General features: G+C 41.4%; 1 protein-coding gene across 3 annotated transcripts in view; it reads left to right on the top strand.

Annotated features, from left to right (window-relative positions):
* The first annotated feature begins 181 nt into the window (after nucleotides 1-181).
* The window catches only part of mbd2 (methyl-CpG binding domain protein 2), a 36,778-nt gene continuing 14,332 nt past the window's right edge, over nucleotides 182-22,627 (top strand). The window contains exons 1-6 of one of the 3 annotated variants that reach the window (XR_014875068.1): nucleotides 183-678; nucleotides 8,149-8,308; nucleotides 11,053-11,193; nucleotides 13,003-13,093; nucleotides 13,181-13,358; nucleotides 21,972-22,590. Coding sequence is in view for 2 of the 3 variants with exons in the window: in XM_085166181.1 (XP_085022307.1) it covers nucleotides 566-678; nucleotides 8,149-8,308; nucleotides 11,053-11,193; nucleotides 13,003-13,093; nucleotides 13,181-13,358; nucleotides 21,972-22,089 (801 nt within the window). In the remaining variant the exon portion in view is untranslated. Of the gene's footprint in view, nucleotides 679-8,148; nucleotides 8,309-11,052; nucleotides 11,194-13,002; nucleotides 13,094-13,180; nucleotides 13,359-21,971; nucleotides 22,591-22,627 lie in introns of all 3 variants that reach the window. The other 2 variants (XM_085166181.1, XM_085166182.1) reach the window with 2 other exon arrangements.

The raw sequence follows: 22,627 nt of genomic DNA, 5'->3' as shown, positions 1-22,627 counted from the left end.
AATTTATTATTATTATTATTATGCAAACTTTTACAGGTTTATTCATATCTCAGACTATAGACGATTGAGTCTGTTTCACCTAAACTAACACCGAGTGAGTGTTCTGATCTCAAGACGATCTCTGGAGGAGTGTGTCTGTGACCGTGCTCGTCTGAGTTTAATCGCGGGGTGTGTGTGTGTGTGTGTGTGTGTGTGTGTGTGATATCTCAGACGTCACAGCCTGCCGTTGGTCCAGTTCAGTTCAGTTCACTTTAGATCAGATCGGATCCCCGGATGAGCCGTTGCTTCTCTCAGGAGGTAAACTGAAGTAAACCCGGACCTGGAGGCGGTTTAACCCGGGACAGCCCGAACCGGAACACTCTGTTTGTTTCTGTTCGACCCAAAATAAGCAGCATAAACAAGCAGGGCGGAGGGAGTGGGAGAGCCACCGTTAACGTAACGTCCGTGACGTCGCTCCGCTGGTTTTTCACCAGCACGCCGCGCGTCTGGCGGGTCCACGCCGGGATTTACCAAGTGATCGATTAATCCGACAGGAGCCCTGAACCGTGGGATCGGTACGCGTGCTATGATGGAGAGAAAGAGGACGGACTGTCCCGCTCTGCCGCCCGGTTGGAAGAAAGAAGAAGTGATCAGGAAGTCCGGGCTGAGCGCCGGAAAGAGCGACGTCTACTACTACAGGTAGCCCATCACACTAATCGATCAGTGGTTACACAGCAAACCGATAATCAGTCAGCAGTTCGGCTGTGGTACCAACGCTGACTCTGGACTGTTTGTGAGCTCACCTCTGTTCACACTCAGTGGAGCAACCAGAGGCTCGGCTTCAGTCTGAGAAGTTACAATGTAGTGCACAGTAGCAAAGTAGCCAATCAGAATTCATTCTTAATAACAGCATTACAACAATGTAACAGTGTCTGTATGACCAGAGTTGTGGCAGCAGGGGGCCAAGAACAGCTGGGTGACCGAAGTAAGCCAAACCTAAGTGCTTGAACATTGGTGGGAAGTTCATCCAGATATTGAGATTACAGTGGACACACCTCATACCTCCATAAATGTGCAATAAGAGCAAAAATGAAACCAATAACGAAAGCTAAAAGAAACCCTGCAGTTTCTCTAAAGTCCACCTGAGGCAGACTTTCAGAGTAAGTCAATTTCCATAGACTCCAATATTAAAATGTCTGACTTGAACGTGTTCGCAGTTTTCGTTTTTAGAACTTACTCATTTGGGTTTTATCAGGGCTTAAATATAGGTTTCAAGGCCTCACGTTTGTCAGCTCATTTGACTCTTTAAATTGAACCTTTCTATTTATTCTTTTGATCCCATTAATGCCATTAAATGACAAATAAAATGGCTTTTTGTGTGGTTAATTGTAGTGACAGACCATCCACACACACACAAACCCTATACTCTAGTTTTGACGAGTGACGTTGTAGTTTTTAGTCAGTTAAATAGAAATAGTAAGCATCTGCTATCTAAATCCCAGAATGTTGATTAATTTAGTCTGACTTTATTAACAATACACTTGCATAACCACCATTGCTTAACAATGAATTGTCATGACCGTTAATGGCCCTGAGTACTATTCACAGAGGTGGCCGTTACCTTTTCACATAAGCTGCCTTCTTGACCTCCTTAAGTAAAAAAAGGGGAATGACCATCTTTGAGCCAAGGAGGGAATCTAAGAGGACATCTTTCAGTATCGTTTAGTGCTGTGATTGCAGCCATTCTCCAACTCTCAGTGAGTAGTACTCGTGGTCATTGATTAACTGCTGTGACAATTTGCATATGAATGAGCATGAAACTGATCTGCTCATTGTTATGCAATGGTGCTGGTTTAGATCGTTATGCAGTTGTACCGTTTTCAAACTGGGGGAAACCTGCAGAATACTGACCCTGGAGTCACTTGGAAGAACAAGTTTCTCCCACTGAAAATGTTGGGTTCAAACAGTGTAACCAAGTTAACATTAGCTGTTAAGTTAGCACTCCACTCCTTGACATGTCTAGCTCCAAAAAACCCGAATGCCGGTGGACAAAATTCTAACACTGAACCTGCAAAATATGTCATCCAAATTGGTAAATGGACCTGTTCTTATATAGCACATTTCTACTCTACTTGAGGACCCTCATTTACCCATTCACACCCATACATCTATGCTGTTTTTTATGTAAGTGCTTTCTGTCAAACATTTACATTTACATTGATGGAATTAGTATGCATCACGAACATTACAACAAAGGTGGACGATATGCCTGGTGCTCAGTAGTTGACTTTCTGTCAGACTCTGGGACCACGGCGTTGCATTTTGTAGCCATTTCCGTTGTTGCTGGGTTTTCTGGGGCTTTTTTATATTACAAATTTCCATTTTAATTTCAGTGAATGAGACACTTTCATAACTCATTGAGTGTCGGCACAGACTAGCCAATCATTGGCCTGCAGTTTGACGACATCACATTTCAGTACCTACTTGGTTCGCCTTGGAACCCCGGCCGAGCAGGTCTATTCGAGTAGAAACTAATGGAAAAGGGGCTATAGTGGTCCCCTTTGATATACAGTCTATGTGTAAATTGTTTTTGTAACTGTTTTCTTTATCGACCTTAAGGAGAGTCTGAATCTGAAAATGTATCATGGTGTCTCATTTCAGTGCCACTTGTACATCTATTTAACATCTCCTGACAGCCACATGACTCCCTTATTGACATATGCTGGGTAAAAAACAGCATGTTGCACTGATACCAGCGGGTATCGTGTAAAGCTATTATCTCCAAATGCTGTACAGTAAGATAACCACTCATTCTAGCTGGGTTAGGCCTCTCTCCTGATGTTGTCAGAGGCAAACTACTGTTGGAAATGTCCATAACACTGAAGATCCTGTCCCTGCGCCCAGACAGCCAACCGTCTGCTTCATAAAGCTGGGAAACGTGAAGCTGGGTGTGCCATTTGTGCTGCTGTTGCCTGAGTTAGCTGGAAGAGACTGTGGAAGTTTCACTTCAACTTTCTATAATAGCTTTTTAAATAGCCTTGAAGACAAGCACTGCAGCTGTGACGGAACGGTGTCCTGTTCAAATAATAGACTGCAAGATGAATTTTACTTTCTGTGTTTTGTGTAAAGCACGTTTAAACACAGCTTTCATGGACCATAGTGTTGTATGAAGTATGTACATTCATATACACACTCATGTAATTACATAAAAAAGTAAAAATGGACACAGAATACAGAATTATCAAGCACCAGCACCCAGCAGTTACAGACACAACAGCAAACGGGAGTTTACTGAGCTAGGGAAGTCTGGGAGTAAAGGTGGATTCTGACCTGACTTCAATGCAGAGATGGAGGTAATAACTGATTCCACAAACGTGGAGCAGTGCCTGCCAAAGCTCTGTCACCGTTTTGTTTGAGGTGTGACCTTGGGACATGTAAGCAATCTGAAAAATCAGAGGACTTGAATGTAAATGAATGAGGCTGGTGAAGTGGGGCTTTAGAAGAAATCAGTAGGTGATCTCGGGTTTTCCTGGCTCAAAATGGGTCTTTAGGGGTGAGTAGGATCACATAAAGGCAACGGCTCTGTGTTATCTTACAGAGCACAAATCTCTGCATTTCCCCTGTCACTTAGGCTTCAATTTTTTTCCTAATTTGTAATTTCAGTTTATTAAATTTTGTTTTTGTTTCGTTATTAGTTCTTCGTTTGCTCTCATTAGTGTAGATTTATTTCGAAGAGGGCATACATTAAAGGTATTTTCTGTAATTATTCAAATGTAAATCTTTCACCACCAGGGGCCAGACTTCAAGAGGCCTGGCTTTTTTCCCATGACGCAAGAGTGCACTCTTTTACCTGGTTAATTAGAAGTTAAAACGAATCCTTGTGCCATGCGACAGACTGGCGACCTGTCCGGGGTGTGACCCGCCTCTCGCCTTAGGCCCACTAAGATAGGCTCCAGCCCCTCCTGCAATCCCATTGATCAAGCAGAAGAGAATGGATGGATGACTCATTGCACCATCTTGTGGTACAAATTTGTACTACATCAAAGTACAGTTCAGCCACAGTTCAGCTTGAGTTTATATCTCTTTTAGCACAACACATAAATGAGTGGGACATAAAAGAGTTACCAAAAATGTGTTGCATAAAGTATTTTTATCATGCTTTTTACTACTGCTACTACTACTAGCAGTGCTCTATGACACTGCAAATTTTACTGTCGCTGTATTTACTGTATTGTCAAGTAAATACAGGGCTGTTCTTGCCAATACCAATACTGATAGTGTTACTTTTAAGCTATAAGAGGTATCTGATCACTAAATCACTGTTATTCTGACTTTCCACAGGAATCAGTTAATAAAACAAAACAGAACACACTTTTTAGCTTTTCGTTTGTTTTCAAACTATGTTTTTTGGACATCTGGGATATAAAAGTGTCTGTCTCTAAAGCACTTTGGGTCACCTTCAGTTGTTTTAATGTGCTGTAGATTATAAATAACAAAGACGTAACAGTCGATAAGTAAAGGTCAGATATTTTTTATACTGCATATTCATTTCCTAAATAAAATACTTTATTTGCTGCATACGGAACATAGAGGATAGAAAGCAAGTATCGACCGTATTGGGCTAATATTGATCCAATATCAATACCAGCATATGTATTGATGTTATGAATATTTGGTGGCAGTTTCTTTAAATTCTAGTGATATCCTTTGAGAATTTTTGGATATTTAGAATGATTTTGAACATAGCTAAAGGTCATGTTAGCTGGAATCATATGGTCACAAAACACACAAATCAGGCATCATTTTGCAAATGCATGTGATTGACATGTGAAGGAGGACATGTCCATGCACCCTAATCACAACATCTCTGTGTTGCAGTAAATTATGAAGAAAAAAAAATCAGTTGTGAGTGAGATGCAGGGTCACTTCTGTTTCACTGTTTCTGCACTTTTCTTGCCCCCTGCGCTTCTTTTATCCAGTAATGTGCATTCAGGCAGGAAAACCTCAGCGTCTGTGTCTCTCTGCCTCAGAAATACTCCTGCCTCAGCTATTCTCCAGAGCAGATTAAAGTTGAGTTTGGAGCGCTGCTTGTTACGCTTTTCCTTTTTGTTCAGCACTCTGCGTCAGATTGCAGAGGAAGTTGCTCCTGGTGCAGCTCTGCGGCATCATAGCCTTGCCGCAGAGCCGGTGGCTGTTCTTTACTTCCTGTTGATCTGCACAGCTTGGGCCTGTCACTGTAGCAGCTCAGAGACGTCTGAGCTCCGTCACATTCTGAAGGCTCACTTTCAGTTTGGTTTGAAGTGACTCATCACTTCCAGTAAGAAAACCAGTCACAAAAGGTCAGTTTACTGGAAGAGCAGCAACGCCCTGCTGAGGCCTCTACCGGTTTCACAAACTCATGTTTATCAGGACCCTTTTTTTACCCCCCACACCCACGCGGAATAATTTCAGGCCATCAGGAAACACAGATTCTTTCAGTTATAGACCGTATAATATTATCCTGACTAACACTAGAGACACTCGGTGAAATGCTGGAAGAAGAGTAAAACTAACTCTCGGTTCTGTTGCTGCTGCCTATGTAGACACTAAAGCTGGTGCACCAGAAACCCAGGGTACAGAGATGGTACAGGTATAATCAGAAAAGGTTTATTCCCCAAGGTGGACAGCAGGAATAAAACAAGCCAAATACTAAAAAAAAGTATATAAATAAATGTTCTCAATACGCTAAAATTCCCACTGAGACTAGGTCCCACCAGTCCCATGATGCAACCGACCCACAACCCAGGATGAATGTTCCTTACGTGTTCACAAGCAGGACAGAAATTCCTCTTCCAGAGCGGAGACCATGCCACCCTCGTCCTAGGCAGACGAGGAGATGCCTCCCGTCCCTGTCTCTTCCCTCCACTGGGTTCGTCACGTCCCAGCCCAGCTTACACTGTGCACTGGAGTCTGTCGCTCGATGCCACCACTTTTATCCCATGGCCAGCCAGTCCACAGTGGATTAAACAATGTTTCCCCAATGTTTCACTGGCTCCCAGTGAAATTCCAGATAATATACAAACTTCTTCTGCTCACCTTCAAGGCCATTCATAATCTTGCTCTTCACATTTCTAATCTGTTAAGCACTACCTCTTCTGCCCGCTCACTTCGATCCTCTTCTTCTGTCCAGCTTGCTGTGCCTTCTTTCCGCCTCAGCACCATGGGAAGCAGCGCTTTTAGCTGCTCTGCTCCCAGGCTGTGGAGCTCTACCCCCAGATATAAGAAACATTGGTTCTCTCCTCCAGTTTAAATCTCAACTCAAAACCCATCTGTTCAAATCTGCATATTCATATCAACCCACTGTTTGTTCATTTTATCCTGTGCTTTTGTTTTTATTGTTCTTCATTTTCTCATTGTCCTATTATGTGTTCTATTCTATAGTTAAGTGCCCTTGGGTGTCTTGACAGGGACTTTATAAATAAAATGTATTATTATTATATTTGTTATTAGAAAACCACTAAAACATGCAATACAAACATTAGAATAAAATCATGCAAATAAAAACTACACTCACAAATAAACACTAAAATCAAAACATTATTATAAATTAATTATAAAAGACAAATACAAATTTCCACTGTGTGACACCTAAGTGAATGTGTCTGTGCTGTTACGCACTGGACCTCTACACCTTTGAATACTCTGAGGACACACTCACATGCGTATATGAGGTTTGCTGGCATTCATTGATGCACGGCTCTCTTAAAGTCCTCTATTAAAGCATGTAAGTCAGGTTGAGTTCAGGACTCTCCCTGGACCATTGCAGCACCTCTATTTCTTTCATTTCAGTCATTCAATTATAGATTAGCTGCTGTTCTTGGGATCATTGCCTGTTGCATGACCCAGTTTGGGGCCAAGCTGTAGCCGCAGGATAGATGGACACATTTGACTCTAGATTCCCTTTGTATAGAGAGGAGTTCATGGTCCACTCAGTGACTGTAAGGTGCCCAAATCCTCAGCACTCCGCCGCCATGCTGACAGTTGGTGTTTGTACTGATATGCTGGGTTTGCTTTTCTCCAAATATGGTGTTGTGCGCTATGGCCAACCAGCTCCCCTTTGGTCTCGTCTGGTGGTTTGTTCAGATGCAGCTTTGCAAAGCTTAACTGTGCTGCTGTGTTCTTATAGAGAGAAGAGCCTTCTCCCCTGGCAACTCATCCCAAACAAGTCCTACTCGTTCTCTTTTTTTCTGATTGTGCTGTTATGAACTTTAACATTTAACATGCTGACTGAGGCCTGCAGAGTCTGAGATGTAGCTCTTGGGTTTTTTTTTTGCACTTTCAGTTTGACTTTCAGGTGAATTTGCTGGGATGTCCACTCAATACTGGCGACTGTCTTGAATGTTTTCCACTTGTGAATAAGCTTTCTCACGGTAGAATGAAGGACTTCAGATTGTTTGGAAATGGGATTATAACCAAAGGAACAGGGTTTTTCACTCAGCTACAAACAAAAAGTGCAGAGTTCTGTTTAGTATCGCTTTGCATGATTTACAGCTCATAATAATCCATATCTATGTTACAGCCTCTCATCTCCAAAAGGCTGATTCTGTTCATCTGGACGTAGCGTTTTCAGTGGGAGAAACGTTTCGTCACTCATCCAAGTGACTTCTTCAGTCTCAGCTGACTGCAGGTTTTCCCAATCTTATAAACAGTACATTTGCATAATGACTGAAGAACGTTTCTCCCACTGAAAACGCTACGTCCAGATGAACAGAATCAGCCTTTTGGAGATTTACTTACCTGGATGATTGAGCATGCATCAAGATGTTTACAGCCTCTCAGTTCATGTTCTGTCTGAATTTTTTTTTATCCCTTTAATTCAGCTTTCCTCTCATTGACTCTACCTTACAAACAAACAAACAAACAATAAATAAATACTCCGCAGGTGGGAGGGGCGTTTGTACTCACTTTCTGAGATGGCTATATTACGTATATCCCCTCTATTTGACATAATACTGAGCGAAGAGTGGAATAAGGAATAAGTCTTAGCTTCCAGCTCACAGGGATTACCTGTACACACACTGACCCCAGGCCATGTTAGGCACTCATCATTGGTAATGTAGTATAGGTTCTCTTTATGATGTTATAAGTATGACTTTTTAATGATAGCGTCCTTTCCATTTTATCCTCCAGTCCTTCAGGAAAGAAGTTCCGGAGTAAGCCCCAGCTGTCCCGTTACCTTGGAAATACAGTGGATCTGGCATGTTTTGACTTTCGCACAGGCAAGATGATGCCCGGAAAACTGCAGAAAAACAAACAGAGATTCCGACATGACCCGCTGAGCATGGCCAAGGTAACCCAGATGGATCACACCTGTGTGGGAGTGACTTGTGTATTGTGCTTTAACAGATTATCAGATTAACAAAACTCTTCCGGCAACAGGTCGAAAGGTCACAGGGTCAGCTAACAAGAACTTTGTGCTTGTTTATCCATCATGTGAATATACCTGAGTCACACAGACTTATTTGCATAGATAAAAACCCAGCAGCTGAACCTCATGTTATTGGAGAGTCAGAGAGAGTGAGAGCGGATTGAGATGATATTCTGTTTGATAGCAGGGTGATTTTGTGTCCTCTGTTTGAGGAAGTAACCTGGTCACATGTGCATAACAAACATCAGATTCCTGATTAAGCTCAGACCTGTTTCTCCACATGTTCAAATACATGATTTCTATGTATTGGGGGAGAATAGGGCCTGCATCCTTTCTGAAATATACACCAGTGAGGTACTTGGATGATGACTTAGATCACATAGGCTTCATTTACGCTCCAAATTATCCATGTCGACTCAAAAGCTGACTGTGTGCACGTCCACATGGAAGTGTAATCCCAGCAGTCCTGTTATCAGGGACAGCCCCGTCTCCTGGGTATATTGACCCGGATGTATCTTGCCCTCCTCAGTTTTACAGCCTTGAGCTTCCTTGGTTTGCTCACTGTTGTCACTTTATTTTTCCCTTTTGCGTATTTTAAGTCTTTTTTTTTTTACCTCCATCTCATGGATATTTAGACTCAGATCTTAACCCTGGGAGGGCTAAATTTTAAGTCAGGTAAGGATTTTTAGTTCTGGAAATGTAGAACAAGCCTAATGTTCACACTGAAAAAGCTTGTCATAACCCCTTTATTCATAAATTACTGTCTTTGAGCCTTCTCCTTATTTTGCCCGAGATTTGTTTGGGCATTGTGAAAGTGAGAGAAGTGGATAATTAGTTAAAATAGTTAGTCAGTAGTTAAGGATGAAGTAAGTGGGGTACAGTTAAACGGACGCTTCTTAAACCATGATGTAAAAATAAAAGAAGAAAATCAAGAGGAGGGAAACCCAAACAGAGTGAAATGACATCATAAATCAACCAATCAGCTGTCTCACATGCAGTTTGGACTCACAGATTTCCATCTGGATATGTCAAATGGGTGAAAATTCCAAATAAAAGGAGTTGTTGGATGTTATAAGATGTTAAAACTTGGGTTATAGCCCCATAAATAACAACATAATGATAACAATGAAGACAACTGGGAGCACGTTGATGGCTTTTGATGAAAGCACAAAACCTAGTAATGGCTTCTTCAAAAGTCCATAAACATACAAACGTTACAAGCAAACACATAAATTATGAATCCTAATGAATTTACGGGCTACAGGGATTCTAGAGCTTTGAGGAAACATTGGACTCCCTCAATGGATCTTTTTAAAGTTGATTTTCTTCTAATACTTTGAAAACACAAAAAGGAGATATGTATTCAAAGTCTACTTGTCTACTTCCACTCTGGTGTCTTAATTAACATTCGTCCTAGTTCAGGATAATCTGAATGGTAGTTTGCGCTGGGCCCGGCCCGAGCTTGTCTCGACCTTCAGGGTGTTTTCGCTCAGAATCGACACGCTGCTTTTGATTTGTTTTGCTCTGGATGACTTCTCTTCTTCAAGACCAATCTGCATCATCATTTTGGCTCTGACTGGTGTCGGTTGTTTGTCTCATGTATTTCTTGTCTCGTTGATCTTGTCAATGCTATGATCTAAAATGTGCCATGGTCATCTGCGTTTTAAATTGTGGGTGTTAGATCTGCTCTCTTTGCCTTTTCTCTGCGGCACACAAATAGGGGAACCACTTAGGTGGTCCTGACTACAGACCTGGTAAGCTCACATGTAAACTGTGGAGAAGTTAAGGATAATTAGGGTGGGATTTTTTTCCCACAGTTGTCCTTTCATACATGAAGCACAGCAGGAAATAGTCAGCTTCAGACGTGTTCTAACTGCTGGAAATGACTGGGAGATGACGCCTACTCGCTGGCGGTGAATGTCTGGTTTTGGCTAGAAGAGTTCAGAGCTGCAGTGCATGTATGAAACAGCTTCAGACTAGATAAATCCTTCAGATCGGCCTCTGTAGAGACTGTAGATTGAAGGTGTGAAATGTATATTAAATGTGTCTGGGCAAAAACACATTGTGCTCAGTTAGAGTAAAAAGTGCTTTATAAGTATCAATCCATTCAACATTTACTGTGATCATTGACTGTAATCAAACATAGACTGTGTATGGTTGTTTAAGTGGATAAAGTGTGGACCAATCAGAGGTGGAATAGGGTGAGCTGAAATGGGAAAAAATAGCGCCTGCGGAGAGAGGCGAGCCTTAGCAAGATTTACTTGCTAAACGGATAATCTACACATCCTCAGTGTTAATTTCAGCATGTGTGTGATTGTGTGTGTGCTGTATTGACACGGTTCGCAACCCTGTACTGCTGCTCTTCACACTTCATTACTTATGGGCACAGAGACACACAAACACGCACTTCCTGTTGTTGTCTCAGCTTAGAGTTAACCCTTTAAGCTTATATCAAACACTCACAGAAACAACCACAGGTTTAATATGTCTGTCTCATGTATAGGAAGGTAAATGTGACCTGTAAGGAAGAAAAGAACAGGAGAAAGCTAAAGTAAAAGAAGGATAAAAGGGAGGAAGGACAAGAAGGTGGGAGGGAAGGAACGTAGGAAGTCAGGGAGCAAAAGAAACCAAACACCAACATTCAGATTCGTGTCTGTCTTGTGCAGGGAGGGAAACCAGACCTGAACACAGCTCTGCCCATCAGACAGACGGCCTCCATCTTTAAACAGCCCGTTACCAAGGTTACGAGTCACCCCGGAAACAAGGTGAAGACAGACCTGCAGCGAGCGATCGAGCAGCCCAAACAGGTGAGACGCACACACACAAATACACATACAGGTAATGCAGGAGGGCGAGGTCAGGCTCTTACATAAGAGACGGCTGTGATGAGGAGGAGAGTGTAATGACAGCTGTAACCACTAGAGGGTGCTGAAGCATCATGGGAAAAGCAGCACACGGAGGACTGAATGATGAAGAAATATGTTGGGTAGAATGATACTGTTAATGAAAGGTGATAAAATATGCATTTAAGCCCCACAGTTCTTCTATTCTAAGGCATTCATTTGGGTTCACAGACTAGATGAAAATGAGCTCTTTCTCTGCCACTGAACAGTAAGAGGTTAGCATCCATCAGACTGCCTGTAACATCTTTAGAGCTAGAGTCCAACCTCAGTATCGAATTTTTACCTTGTTGGAACTCTTCACTATAAAAGTTTTTAACAACAGTACTGTTGTCTTCTAACTCTGTCCAGTTAAAGCAGAGCAGCAGGAAAGGAACCTGGTTCCATTATCCTGTTAACATCCTTCAGGTCCCTGCTGACCCATCTACATCCAGCCCTGTTTAAAACCTTAAACAGAAACAAACCATGAGGCTAACATTAATGTGTGAGTGATGGTTTGAAAGAGGAGTGAAAGAAGCCATCTATGTCCACTGTGAGCGACCATCTTTGAACAGAGGCGGTGGTTTACGACACCAACTCTCTGCCATCTATAATCCAGTTTTGAGATCCATTCCCAGACGCCTTAACGCCCACTCACATCCAGCTATTTGACCTCAGGAAATCACATGATAGGGTGCAGCTAGGTTTCACAGTGAGTTCACCCGAAACATCGGCTGAATGTGACCTACACCCGTTTTCACACCTTAACAAATGTGATTAGATAGATGATCAACAGGGGGTTCATGCCCCTCTAGGGGGACACTCCAATACGGCTTAAATTGGAGACTTTCCACAATTTGACCTTAGAACTAAAGAAGCTTCTCGGATGAGAGGTGAAACGTCTTCAACTAACTTAAAGAAATCCAGACGCTTTTCTTTCCAAGCTCAATATACTTAGTCTCTGAATGAATGTGCAGCATTAATGTTTTTGGGCTGGCTTGAGTTTTTAGATGTGAATAAACAGATCTGGTAAGCAGGATGGTCTGTGGAGTTTAGGCTATATTTCTCAGATTTCTTTCCTTCTATGCACTTGTCATTGACTCAGGTGTGCAGATTTTCTTAAATTTGTTATTTGAATAAACTAATCTGGCCACTCAGATCTTTGCATTTGTGCTTGTAGCTCAAAATATGCAGCATTACTGAATATACAGTGATATGTAAATAGTAAATAATACTATTTTACCTCTGCCACACAGTTAGATTCTGCTCTGGGTCAGTCGGCTTACTGGAACGATCTCTCTGCCTCATCAGATATGACTCTGCCAACAACAGCACTGACATCCAAAAATATGCTGTCATGCAGCTTCGACTCCTGGATCAAACCAGGAAATTCTCCTGATAATTGAATGAACTCAGCGCCACTTTTTCACAACCCACCCGGCGTGCGATGGCCTTTAGGGTTAGGTTGGATTTCAGCTGCATGCTGAGTCAAATATAGAAAATCTAGAAGATCTTTTAAAGATTTACCTTTGCTTTGTAGTTCATCCAAGATTTTGAGCATTTCAAACAGGGATTTCTGATTCTAACCCTTACCCTGAACAATTTACTGAGGCCTGATGGACATTAAGAGTTTAAAGTATTATATTTGAAAATGTCTTGAAAATGAACAAGCAAAATTAATCAGAAACCAGTGAGATGATCAGATAAACAGCTGTCTGTCTGTCTGTCTGTCTGCAGCTGTTTTGGGAGAAGAGGTTGAAAGGTCTGCGGTCATCAGACGTCACAGAGCAGGTCCTGCGTACCATGGACCTGCCCAAAGGATTGCAGAGTAGGTCTCCAACAACAGCTTGATTCCAGTCCTTCAGCCTGTCTTGACCTCTGACCCATCTCTTGATCTCGTTCTCTCATTGGACAGGTGTCGGTCCAGATGCGAGTGACGACACCCTGCTGTCGGCCATCGCTAGTGCTCTGCACATGAGCTCGGCTCCGATTACGGGACAGACATCTGTAGCGGCTGAGAAGAATCCGGCAATCTGGCTCAACACGTCCCAGCCGCTCTGCAAGGCCTTCACCGTCACCGACGAGCACATCCGGTAAGACCCGCAGTCCTCAAACAGTCTTTGTCCCCCCCTCAGCTCAGTCACTACAAGGCATTCTGCTGATTGTAACCAAAGAGGGAGAAGTGCATGTTTCTCCCTCTGACATGAGCACTTGAAGCCGTGCTAAAATGCTAATGTTTGTGCCAGCTCTCTGTGAACCCAGCTCTGAGGATTAATTTGGAACAGGGATTTTCATATTGAGAGGTGAAAGATACAATCAACACACACACAGAAGCACACAGCTTAAGAAGGCAATTATGGTACTTTAAAGTTTTGAGTGTCCTGTTGCTGCATTTTTAGTTGTAATTAGTGCTTCTTGTGAGTCTCAACTAATCAGAGTACAAAGACATGATACACGGTGTGACTTACGCTTTCCAAGGAGATCATTATCTTTGAAGTCCACTGCAAACAAACATACACAAACATGCTAAGAGCTCCGGGGCTTGTTTAAAAGTTTTCTTCAGTATCAAAGTAATGCGGTGGTAGCTGTCTGTGCTTCGGTGGGAATACTGCAAGCCAGACCTTTTAAGAAATAGTAAATTTGGCATGCTTCTTGTATTGTCCATTTATTTTCCTCCACTTTTCTTATGTCGGCTTTCAGAAGAATATTCCAGACATGCTTCTCCAGCAGAGCTTTTCAGTTCCCATTTGGGGAGATGAGGTGTTCCCCGGCCAGATTAGATATTTAAACCCTTTCCAGCAAGTTCAGGTTCTGTCCCTGGGGGGGCTCTACTCTCATCTGGGTATGCCCAGAAAACCTCCAAAGGCAGATATCTAGGAGGCATTGTGATCAGCTGCCTGAACCATCTGTGTTGGCTCCTTTCAACACCTAGGAGCAGTGTCTCTACTCCGAATGTTCAAGCTCCTTTCTCATATCTCTTGAGCAAAAACCTGATGAAAAGATGTTAAAGACATCTCATCCAGACAACTAAACAATGCTGAGATTTGTTTAAAATTGAAAGGAGAAAAGCTGAATTCGCAGTTAATTCAACAGATAAGCTAACCTCGAAGTAGCAAATATCCATGGACCCTGTTTTCTGGGCTTAATCTGACCTGCCAGTCATTTGCTTTTAACCCTCTGAAGTGTAAATCCTCACATCCAAATCCGAACTCAACCTTAGATTTTGCGGGGAAAACTGACCTTTTTGGGAAAAAGTGAGGAGTTTTTGATGTGTGTCAGGGAGAATCAGGATCTTTCCTGATTGGTATGAGTTGGGAGAACAATAGAAAAAAGACATACATGTTAGAGAAACAGAGGATTTATGATTCAGTGGGAATTCTGTGCCACAGCTACGTTGTAACCACAAAGTCCTTTGAAGCCCTGTGACCTAACCCAAGGTCTAACCTGACGTACACTTCAGTAGAACAACTGCAGTGATTAACCTGTTCGGTACCAGAGATTGCTCCTGTGTATTTCTGCCTATTTTTTCACTGCACTTTATAAATTCATCAGTGAGACAATAACAATCATATCCTCCATGTATAAGCATAAATGCTTTCCATGATGACTTAGATCTGAGGGGGTTAAATCAAATCAACCATTTACGTATAAAGTTGGTTTTAAAGCAAAAGGACATCTGAGCAGCTTGGTGAACTTCTCAGACAACCAGCAGATTTAAATCCAGACCTTCTTTTACTGCTGTACCAACGAGTTCCTCCACATGGTTCACAAAGCATCTCTTTAATTGACATCAAATGCAAAATGTCTCCACCTGTCTGCTTTTTTGTCACATTCAGGGTGAAACAGGGATCCTGGCAGTTAGCTTAACTTGTCGGAGGGTGGATCAAATGGGTGCGTCTAACATTCCCGCACAAGCAGATTACTTCTGATTGGATCACTTCCAAACTCGTGCCGCTTCTCTGCACAACTTAATTAGTTTTGAGTGGATCTCGTCATCTGTCCAGAATATTTTCACGTTGTTATTATTTCATACATAATAGTTTTTGTCCTCGTGAATTAGTTTTTATTTATCGGCTCGTGGTCATCAGTACAAAAAGGCTATTGACACAAATGCTGGTGTAAACATTAAGCACTGACTATCCTGAGGCTTGTACAAGTCCGTGCACCATGACACAGTAACATAAATGATATAAACATGTTTTTTAAAACATATTTAAAAATTTGTCAGCTGATAGGGTAGTCTGTGCGCTTGAGTCATCAGACCGTTTCACAACCAAATAAAATGTCAGATGTTGTGTGAAAGAAAGGCAAAGAGACGTGTTTGCATATTTAACGCAGCGCTGAGGTGTAAATGGGACACCGCGTCTAACAAGATTTTAGATTTGATGGCTGTGTACAGTTCACACCTCAGATCAACAGAAAATAGCTGAGTGGGTAAACATGAATTGGAGAATGGCTGAGCCAAGTAAAGGTCTTCGTAATAGACTCAAAAGACAGCCTTTCACCTTTAACTCTTTCACTGCATTTAAATGTAAAGGCGATGTTTCTTTAGCCGGGTAACATCCAAGAAGACATTGGTGACCTGGTTCTGTTCATCTGGTCCAAAATGAGTGATCTTTATTATTGTGTTTAAGAATCAGGAGTCCTGCTTTTCTTGTTTTTGTCACTCAGTGACTCAGAGAAGTTGTATTCATCTTCACCTTCAGTGTGTTTGAGCAGGTTTTCCTCCTGAATGATGAAGCTGTTTTTAGTGGCGAATTATTCTGCACTTCTATTTACTTAAACTTGAAAAAAAAACTGTTATCCTTGAACCTTTGTACTTGTGTGAATATTTGCAGAAATTTTAATTGCTGCAAGTGCTCTTAAAAATTTTCTAGTAACTTTTGTGCTGATTTATGTGATTCACTCTTTTTATTACTATGTTGCCCCTCTTACAAATGGAAAAGCTGTAATTTAAAACAAGTTTTTTTTCTTCTTTTTTCTATTTAGTGCAGTCAGATTTTTCTGCTTCACTCTCATTTGGCTCAGCATGACCAGCAGCTTATTGTGGCTGCATAACTGACATTTATGACTTTTATGACTTTTATCATTTACCAGTATTTCAAATGCTAATTGTGCCCTCAGTTGAATCACACACAGAAGTGACAAATCACACACAGCTCAGCAGAAAGCTCTCAGATACACTCAGAATAAAATATTTCAAAATATGACAGTAGCTACAGATCCTTATTGTAGGATAAAGATGCAGACTATAAGCTTCTAAAGTTAACTCCATGTGAGTTCCAACCTAAGAGTCTATGAGCAACAGCCATGGACTCATGCTAGCCTTACTGAAACCTCGTTAATTCTTAGTTTTACCCCTAATGGATTGTCACTTTTTCTCAATGGAGCCTTAAAGTGGGCCTTCCTGCATCTGCAGCTAAATTCGTCTTAAGAGATGTTGTCATCACCAGTTTTAAACAGAATGCATCCATTCAGCTTGTAAGCATCGTCCTTTGATGGGCATAAGGCATTGACGTTCTGCGGGTTTTGTAGATTTAGAAACTCCTCTTTACTTTTTGCATACTTTAAAGGATAGCGTAACAGAAGAGAAAGAGAAAACGGGATTTGTTTGTAGTTACAGCTTTGTGTCTCTTCAGGCAAGCTTTGGAAACCTGAATTTGTCAGTTTTATCCAATTCGTCCTGACATAACTATTCAAGCTCCAGTGGAACTGGAGCAACCTCAGATATCACTCCGGTAGTTCTGAGGTTTGTCCGAGCCTCCCAAGGTCACCAGATTTGTTCTTCAGTTGTTCATGTGCTGTTTTGACTGTTTTCCTGGACCTGTTGACTGTGTTTGTGCTGTTATGTTTTGAAGCATTTTTAAGGGAATTAGTAGGTCTTATAAGTCGCCAAGTACATGTTTCAGACTATCTAAGAAGTTTGTGCTCCAGTTTTGGTGAGTTAAATTCTAGTATTGTATGAGCAGTGTTGGGAAGGTTATTTTTAAAATGTATTCCATTACAGATTACAGAATACATGCCCCAAAATGTATTCTGTAACGTATTCCGTTACGTTACTCAATGAGAGTAACGTATTCTGAATACTTTGGATTACTTAATATATTCATGCTGTTTACAACTACATGAATGTACTATTGCTGTGATTTATTACTGTTACTGAAGGTCCGCGGCTCCGAACCGTAGTAAAGGGACCTCTGGCTAATACAGTGGGTTCTGTGTCGGCACGTAGCCGAAAACTAGCTTTACTTTGTTGTCTGGGTCAACTTTGCTAGCAGAGACAGAGAGAGGCGTTGAAAAGCTGCTCCAACAGAACTTATTGTTTTCGGAGGAAAACACGAACACGGTGTACAGTCGAGTCTTAATAGCTTACTTACAACTGGGCTCGTCAGGCACTCTTCTTGGCTGCAGTGGTTATTATTATATTTACATGCTTCCAGCTCCCGTTTTTGCTCGATGACAGCTCGTACTTTTCCTTTTTCTCCCTCCCTCGCTCACAGACACATAACGGGTATGGCAGTCCATTCTCCCTGCAGCACGGACTACACTGCCTATGATGCTACATTCTTTAGAGCTATACCTGTAGCATTCTGCCTATTAGCTTAGCACAACAACAACAAAAAGGCCTCTCTCACCGAGGAAACACGCAGAGAGAGAGCGTCACCCTGTAACCATGGCAACCGTAACGCTGCTGCCTGGAACAACAGAACGTAGCTGTCAAACAAAACCCAAACAGGCCTGACCCGCCACAATATGAAACAGGGAAGTACCTCCGTGTAATCCATTTATTTCAACAAAGTAACTGTATTCTAAATACCACCTTTTTAAACGGTAACTGTAACGGAATACAGTTACTCATATTTTGTATTTTAAATACGTAACGGCGGTACATGTATTCCGTTACTCCCCAACACTGTGTATGAGTCTATTACTAATACTGAACAAATAAACAGATGTCTGTGACTTTGTGTCTGCTAGTGTTAGCTAACAGCTAATCTCCTGTCCAAATATCCCAACTTTCAGCACATGTGGTGGAGATGTGCACAAACCAGTTTAAGCAGGTTTAAGCTCCAGTGTATTAATATTAGTGTACTTATAATTTTATTTAAGCCAGGACAACAATGATTCCGATTTATTTATTTAGTCTATGTTTTTTAATTATTTTAAATGCTCGTGGGCTTGACGTTGTTTATCTGGAACGTGAAGTGGATGTTTATCCCAGTTTACTTTTAATGCTCTTTGAGAAGATACAGGTGTGCTGTCTCTACAGTATAGGCCTGATCAATGTTTTTGGCAGATTCTCCAGGTGTTCAGTCAGTTATGGACACATCTGAAGAGTTATTAAAGTGAAAAGCAGCTGTTTCCACTTAATGTCTCATTAATTGTAGATTGCTTGAAAAGCATATAATTTTTCTAGAATATTTTCTGGATCCACTGTATCAGTACAGTAATGCTTGGTGAGTAGTCTAATACTGTATGAGCTAACCAGTGAGATTAAACACAATTATGTGATGCGTTTTCTCTGTTCGATGGTTATGCCGTTTGATGAGCATAGCTGCGTTTTGTGTGTTAGACATGGAAAAATGTAAATTCTCATTCCTTCTAGCCTCTGATGAAACGCAAAACGATTTCTGTCGCCTTCCAGGATGAGACAGATGCGGGTTGATAACTGATGCATGCTGGGTAGGGGGAGTAATCAGTTGTAGTGAGAGGGGAGGATGAGAAGGTGATGATATAGGAGATGGACAAGGAGAGATGAGGAGAAATGAAGCATGAAGGGAGTCGGGGGGGGGGGGGGGCCACATTGGGAAATTAACATGAAACATATGATTCAATTTAATATCAAACTGCTAAATAAGTCTTGAGCCAAAAATGTTCACAGTCTGTTCTTATCTGCTTTGAATGACCTGCATATGAGAGGTTGAAGACATTAGGATTTTAGCTACAGGTCATGATTACCTCCATTATTACTATGATTCCCAGGAAGTATGTGGTTCTTCCTCTACGTGCCAAAAGCTACAGCCTGTTTAATGGCCACTTCAGGTTGACTCCAAAGATGTAGGTAGAAGCGTACAGCCTGATACAAAAAGTGGTTTGATCTCTATAGCTCTGTTTGTACTCCCACAACTATATACATGGTGGTGTTTAGAAATTCATTAGGCTGGATAAGTTAGCGACACAGGCGGCTGTAGCTGCCAGCTAGCTGTTTGCTGGGTGTCAACTCAGCTATTTTGAGGCGCTGAGCTGGATTTCTGAACGGTGTGATATCCCTGTGCTGGGTTTGTTGCTCATCATCATAATAATGTTGGTCCAAGATCAACAACAACAACTGACCAGTCATGTAGTTGTGATGTCACAGCTTTGTAATATGGGAGAAAAAAGTGCTTTTGTTTATATAAAACACTCTTCTGGATGTGTTTTCTTTCTAGTTAGCTTCTTGGCTAATGCTAACTGAGTGCTCAGTACATATTTATCCTACACAAAACCATAGATAGGACACCAGGATTTCTTGATTAATAAGGACACCAGGGCTCCTATTTCCTATTTGCTTTGAATGTCTGTGGGCTTGATATAGTCTAATTTATCTGAAAAGTGAAGCAGCTGATTCTCCAGTATCATCCTGTTGCTCCTGCTGTCTGTGTTGCCAGACCAGGGTCCCTATAAAGCACGAATGCAATTAATACATGCTGACAGCAGGAGGCACTGTGGGGACACACATCTGGCTGTATATATATATATATATATATATATATATATATATATATATATATATATATATATATATATATATATATGTATGTGCGTGTGTCCGGTGGAAAACACTGGGGAGAACAGCTGGCCAAAGCCATTACAGCAGAATCACTCGAATACCTCACTAGATCCTTCCCTCCCATTTTCTCTCCTCCCCCTTTTTCTTCCTATTTTCTTCTCACCTCTTTTACTCCCTTTCCCTTCGTTCTTTTCCATTCATTCCTTCCTAATCTTATTTTCTTTTCATTCATTTTTTCTGTGCTCCTTTCCTTTTCCCCTTGTAATCCTTTCTTATATTTCTTGATGTTTTTCTTCCATCCACTTCTCCTTTCTTTACTGTTTCATTCTTCCTTACTTTATCGGCGTCATCCTTCCCATGTTTCATCCCCCTCTTCCTTTGTTTTCACACCTTCATCTTTCATCCCATTTCCATTTCCACCCCTCCTCCTCCTCTGTTTTCCTCCATCCCTCCTCCTCGTATTCCTTTCCTTATCTCTCCCCTCCATTAATTTCCCATTCTCTCCCTCTTACCTCCTCTTTCTCTCTTTCCTTCTCCCTCTCTCTATCTCTCTCTCTCTCTCTCTCCAGTTGAATGTGCTTGTCATCTTAAATTGCTCTCATTCCTTTCCTCTCCCTCCTCTTCCTCATCTTTCCACCACCTCTTCCTCCTGTGGCACATCAGGCCGACACAACTCTGTTTTTGGAATCTCACGTTTTCATTTTGGTCAGCTTATTCATATTTTTCTCCCGCTGTTTGACACAATTTCTATTTTTTTTAATCTCAGTTTTTAATTAACAGTCTTATTTATCCCACGAAAAGCATCTTTCGATTGACTTGACTGTGTTTTCTTTCTTGATCCAGATTCAGTCTCAGATGTACACATGGCTGAGTCTGTTCTGCACAAATACATTTAATTACAACATTATTTTTATATAAAAGTGATAAATATGTCCTCAGTTTGTCTTCTTCAGTGAAGATCATTGGATAATAACACAACAACCAGTGAGTATTCTGGATAAGTGTCCTGGATAATTCTTGTTTTTGAACCAGAATGATCAAAATGTAGAAAGTGGATAAAGCATTTTATTCAGTATGAATAATGCATAACCAAGCCCATAAACTTAGAAGCACTTTGCATCTTTTAAATATCCGACAACTGGAACAGACTTACTTTCAGTTTTTCACTAGAAGTCCTACAGTTTTCTGCATAGACTTTGAGTGTAACTGCTTCGTGTTTAATGTGAGCACACCACACCAGGGACCACAATTTACAAAATGAACTTGGTGTCATGTTCAGTAAGACTCGACCTAGTGACTGAGACCATAAACTCAGCAGGAAAGTGCTTGCAGTGCTCATAAATCAAGTGAACCTGTAGCCATTTTCTCACAGACTTCTACACAGCTGCAGCTCTGTGAGTCGCCCCCTGCTGGCTGATAAAAAGGATGCATATTTGAGGCAAAATAATTCGAGTTTCCATACCCAAAAGCTATGTGCATCTGTAATATCCAGTCATGACACAAAATACAAGGTTAAGATGAAACTATTGAAATAGCAAAAAACTGAAAAAACAAAACAAAAACCAAAACACTGTGATGGACGCGACCAATTCTTGTAGGCTGATACATGCATCCAATCAGCCAGTAGGACTGGACACACAAAATCAGAACTGTGTACTCTAATTTTATTCATTTTTAATGTAGGTGTCACTTTCTATGATTTATGTTTTCTGTTCATCATTGTTGTATTAAGATTTAGTGCTTCAGGTGCAGGATTAGTCTGCAGGCTTTGATACATTTGCTCTGATTAATAAAGTTGCTTCAGGTTTGTATTTTATAAAAATGGTCTTTATATGAAATTAAAACTGTCAGGAGAAACCAGCAGACTGTGGACTACGAGTAATAGTAAAGACATCTTAATAGAAAAAGACGTGTGTGTGTGCGTGCGTGCGTACAGGGAGCAGGAAATGAAAGTGTACCAGGCCAGGAGGAGTCTGGAGGATGCACTGATGGCTGACAGTTTGGCGCGGGCCGCCGAAAACACCCGAGAGCTGCTCGAGGGGAAGAAGGCCTGAAGACAAGACAGGTGAGATGTGGGGGAAATGAGTATGAACGGGTTAAAGATGTCGTCTCCAATGTGCACATGAGCTGCCGATAGGACTGGACAGATGACGTTAACCGGTAGTCATGGTAACTCAACGTGCTTTCCAGAATAGGAGAGCCGGAGGTGAAATATCTGTGAAAGACAGGAAATAAAGTTTCTGTGGAGTGATTTTTAAGCAGTGTCACAGGTCACTGCTGTGAGCAGCTTGTTACAGTGTGTAGTTAAGTTTTAATAACCTCTGGTGGCCACGTGAAGAAGTGCTAGAGACTTTTTAAAGTTATCTCACTCTGTGATGCAAGATAGGCAAATAAAAGTCACATGATCTGCCTGGAAAACAAACCCCTAGGATCAAAAAGCAAACAAAGCAAACAACATGAATCAAACAGGAACAAGGAATAAATAGAATAATGTATAACCTTTAAATGTCTTGAATGATGCAGAACCTTGTGTGTGTGTGTGTGTGTGTGTGTGTGTGTGTGTGTGTGTGTGTGTGTGTGTGTGTGTGTGTG

This window comes from Neolamprologus multifasciatus, chromosome 7 (assembly GCF_963576455.1).
Source record: "Neolamprologus multifasciatus chromosome 7, fNeoMul1.2, whole genome shotgun sequence".
Classification (NCBI taxonomy): domain Eukaryota; kingdom Metazoa; phylum Chordata; class Actinopteri; order Cichliformes; family Cichlidae; genus Neolamprologus; species Neolamprologus multifasciatus.
The sequence above is the reverse complement of the archived record's forward strand: the minus strand, read 5'-3'. Positions and strand labels throughout refer to the sequence as shown.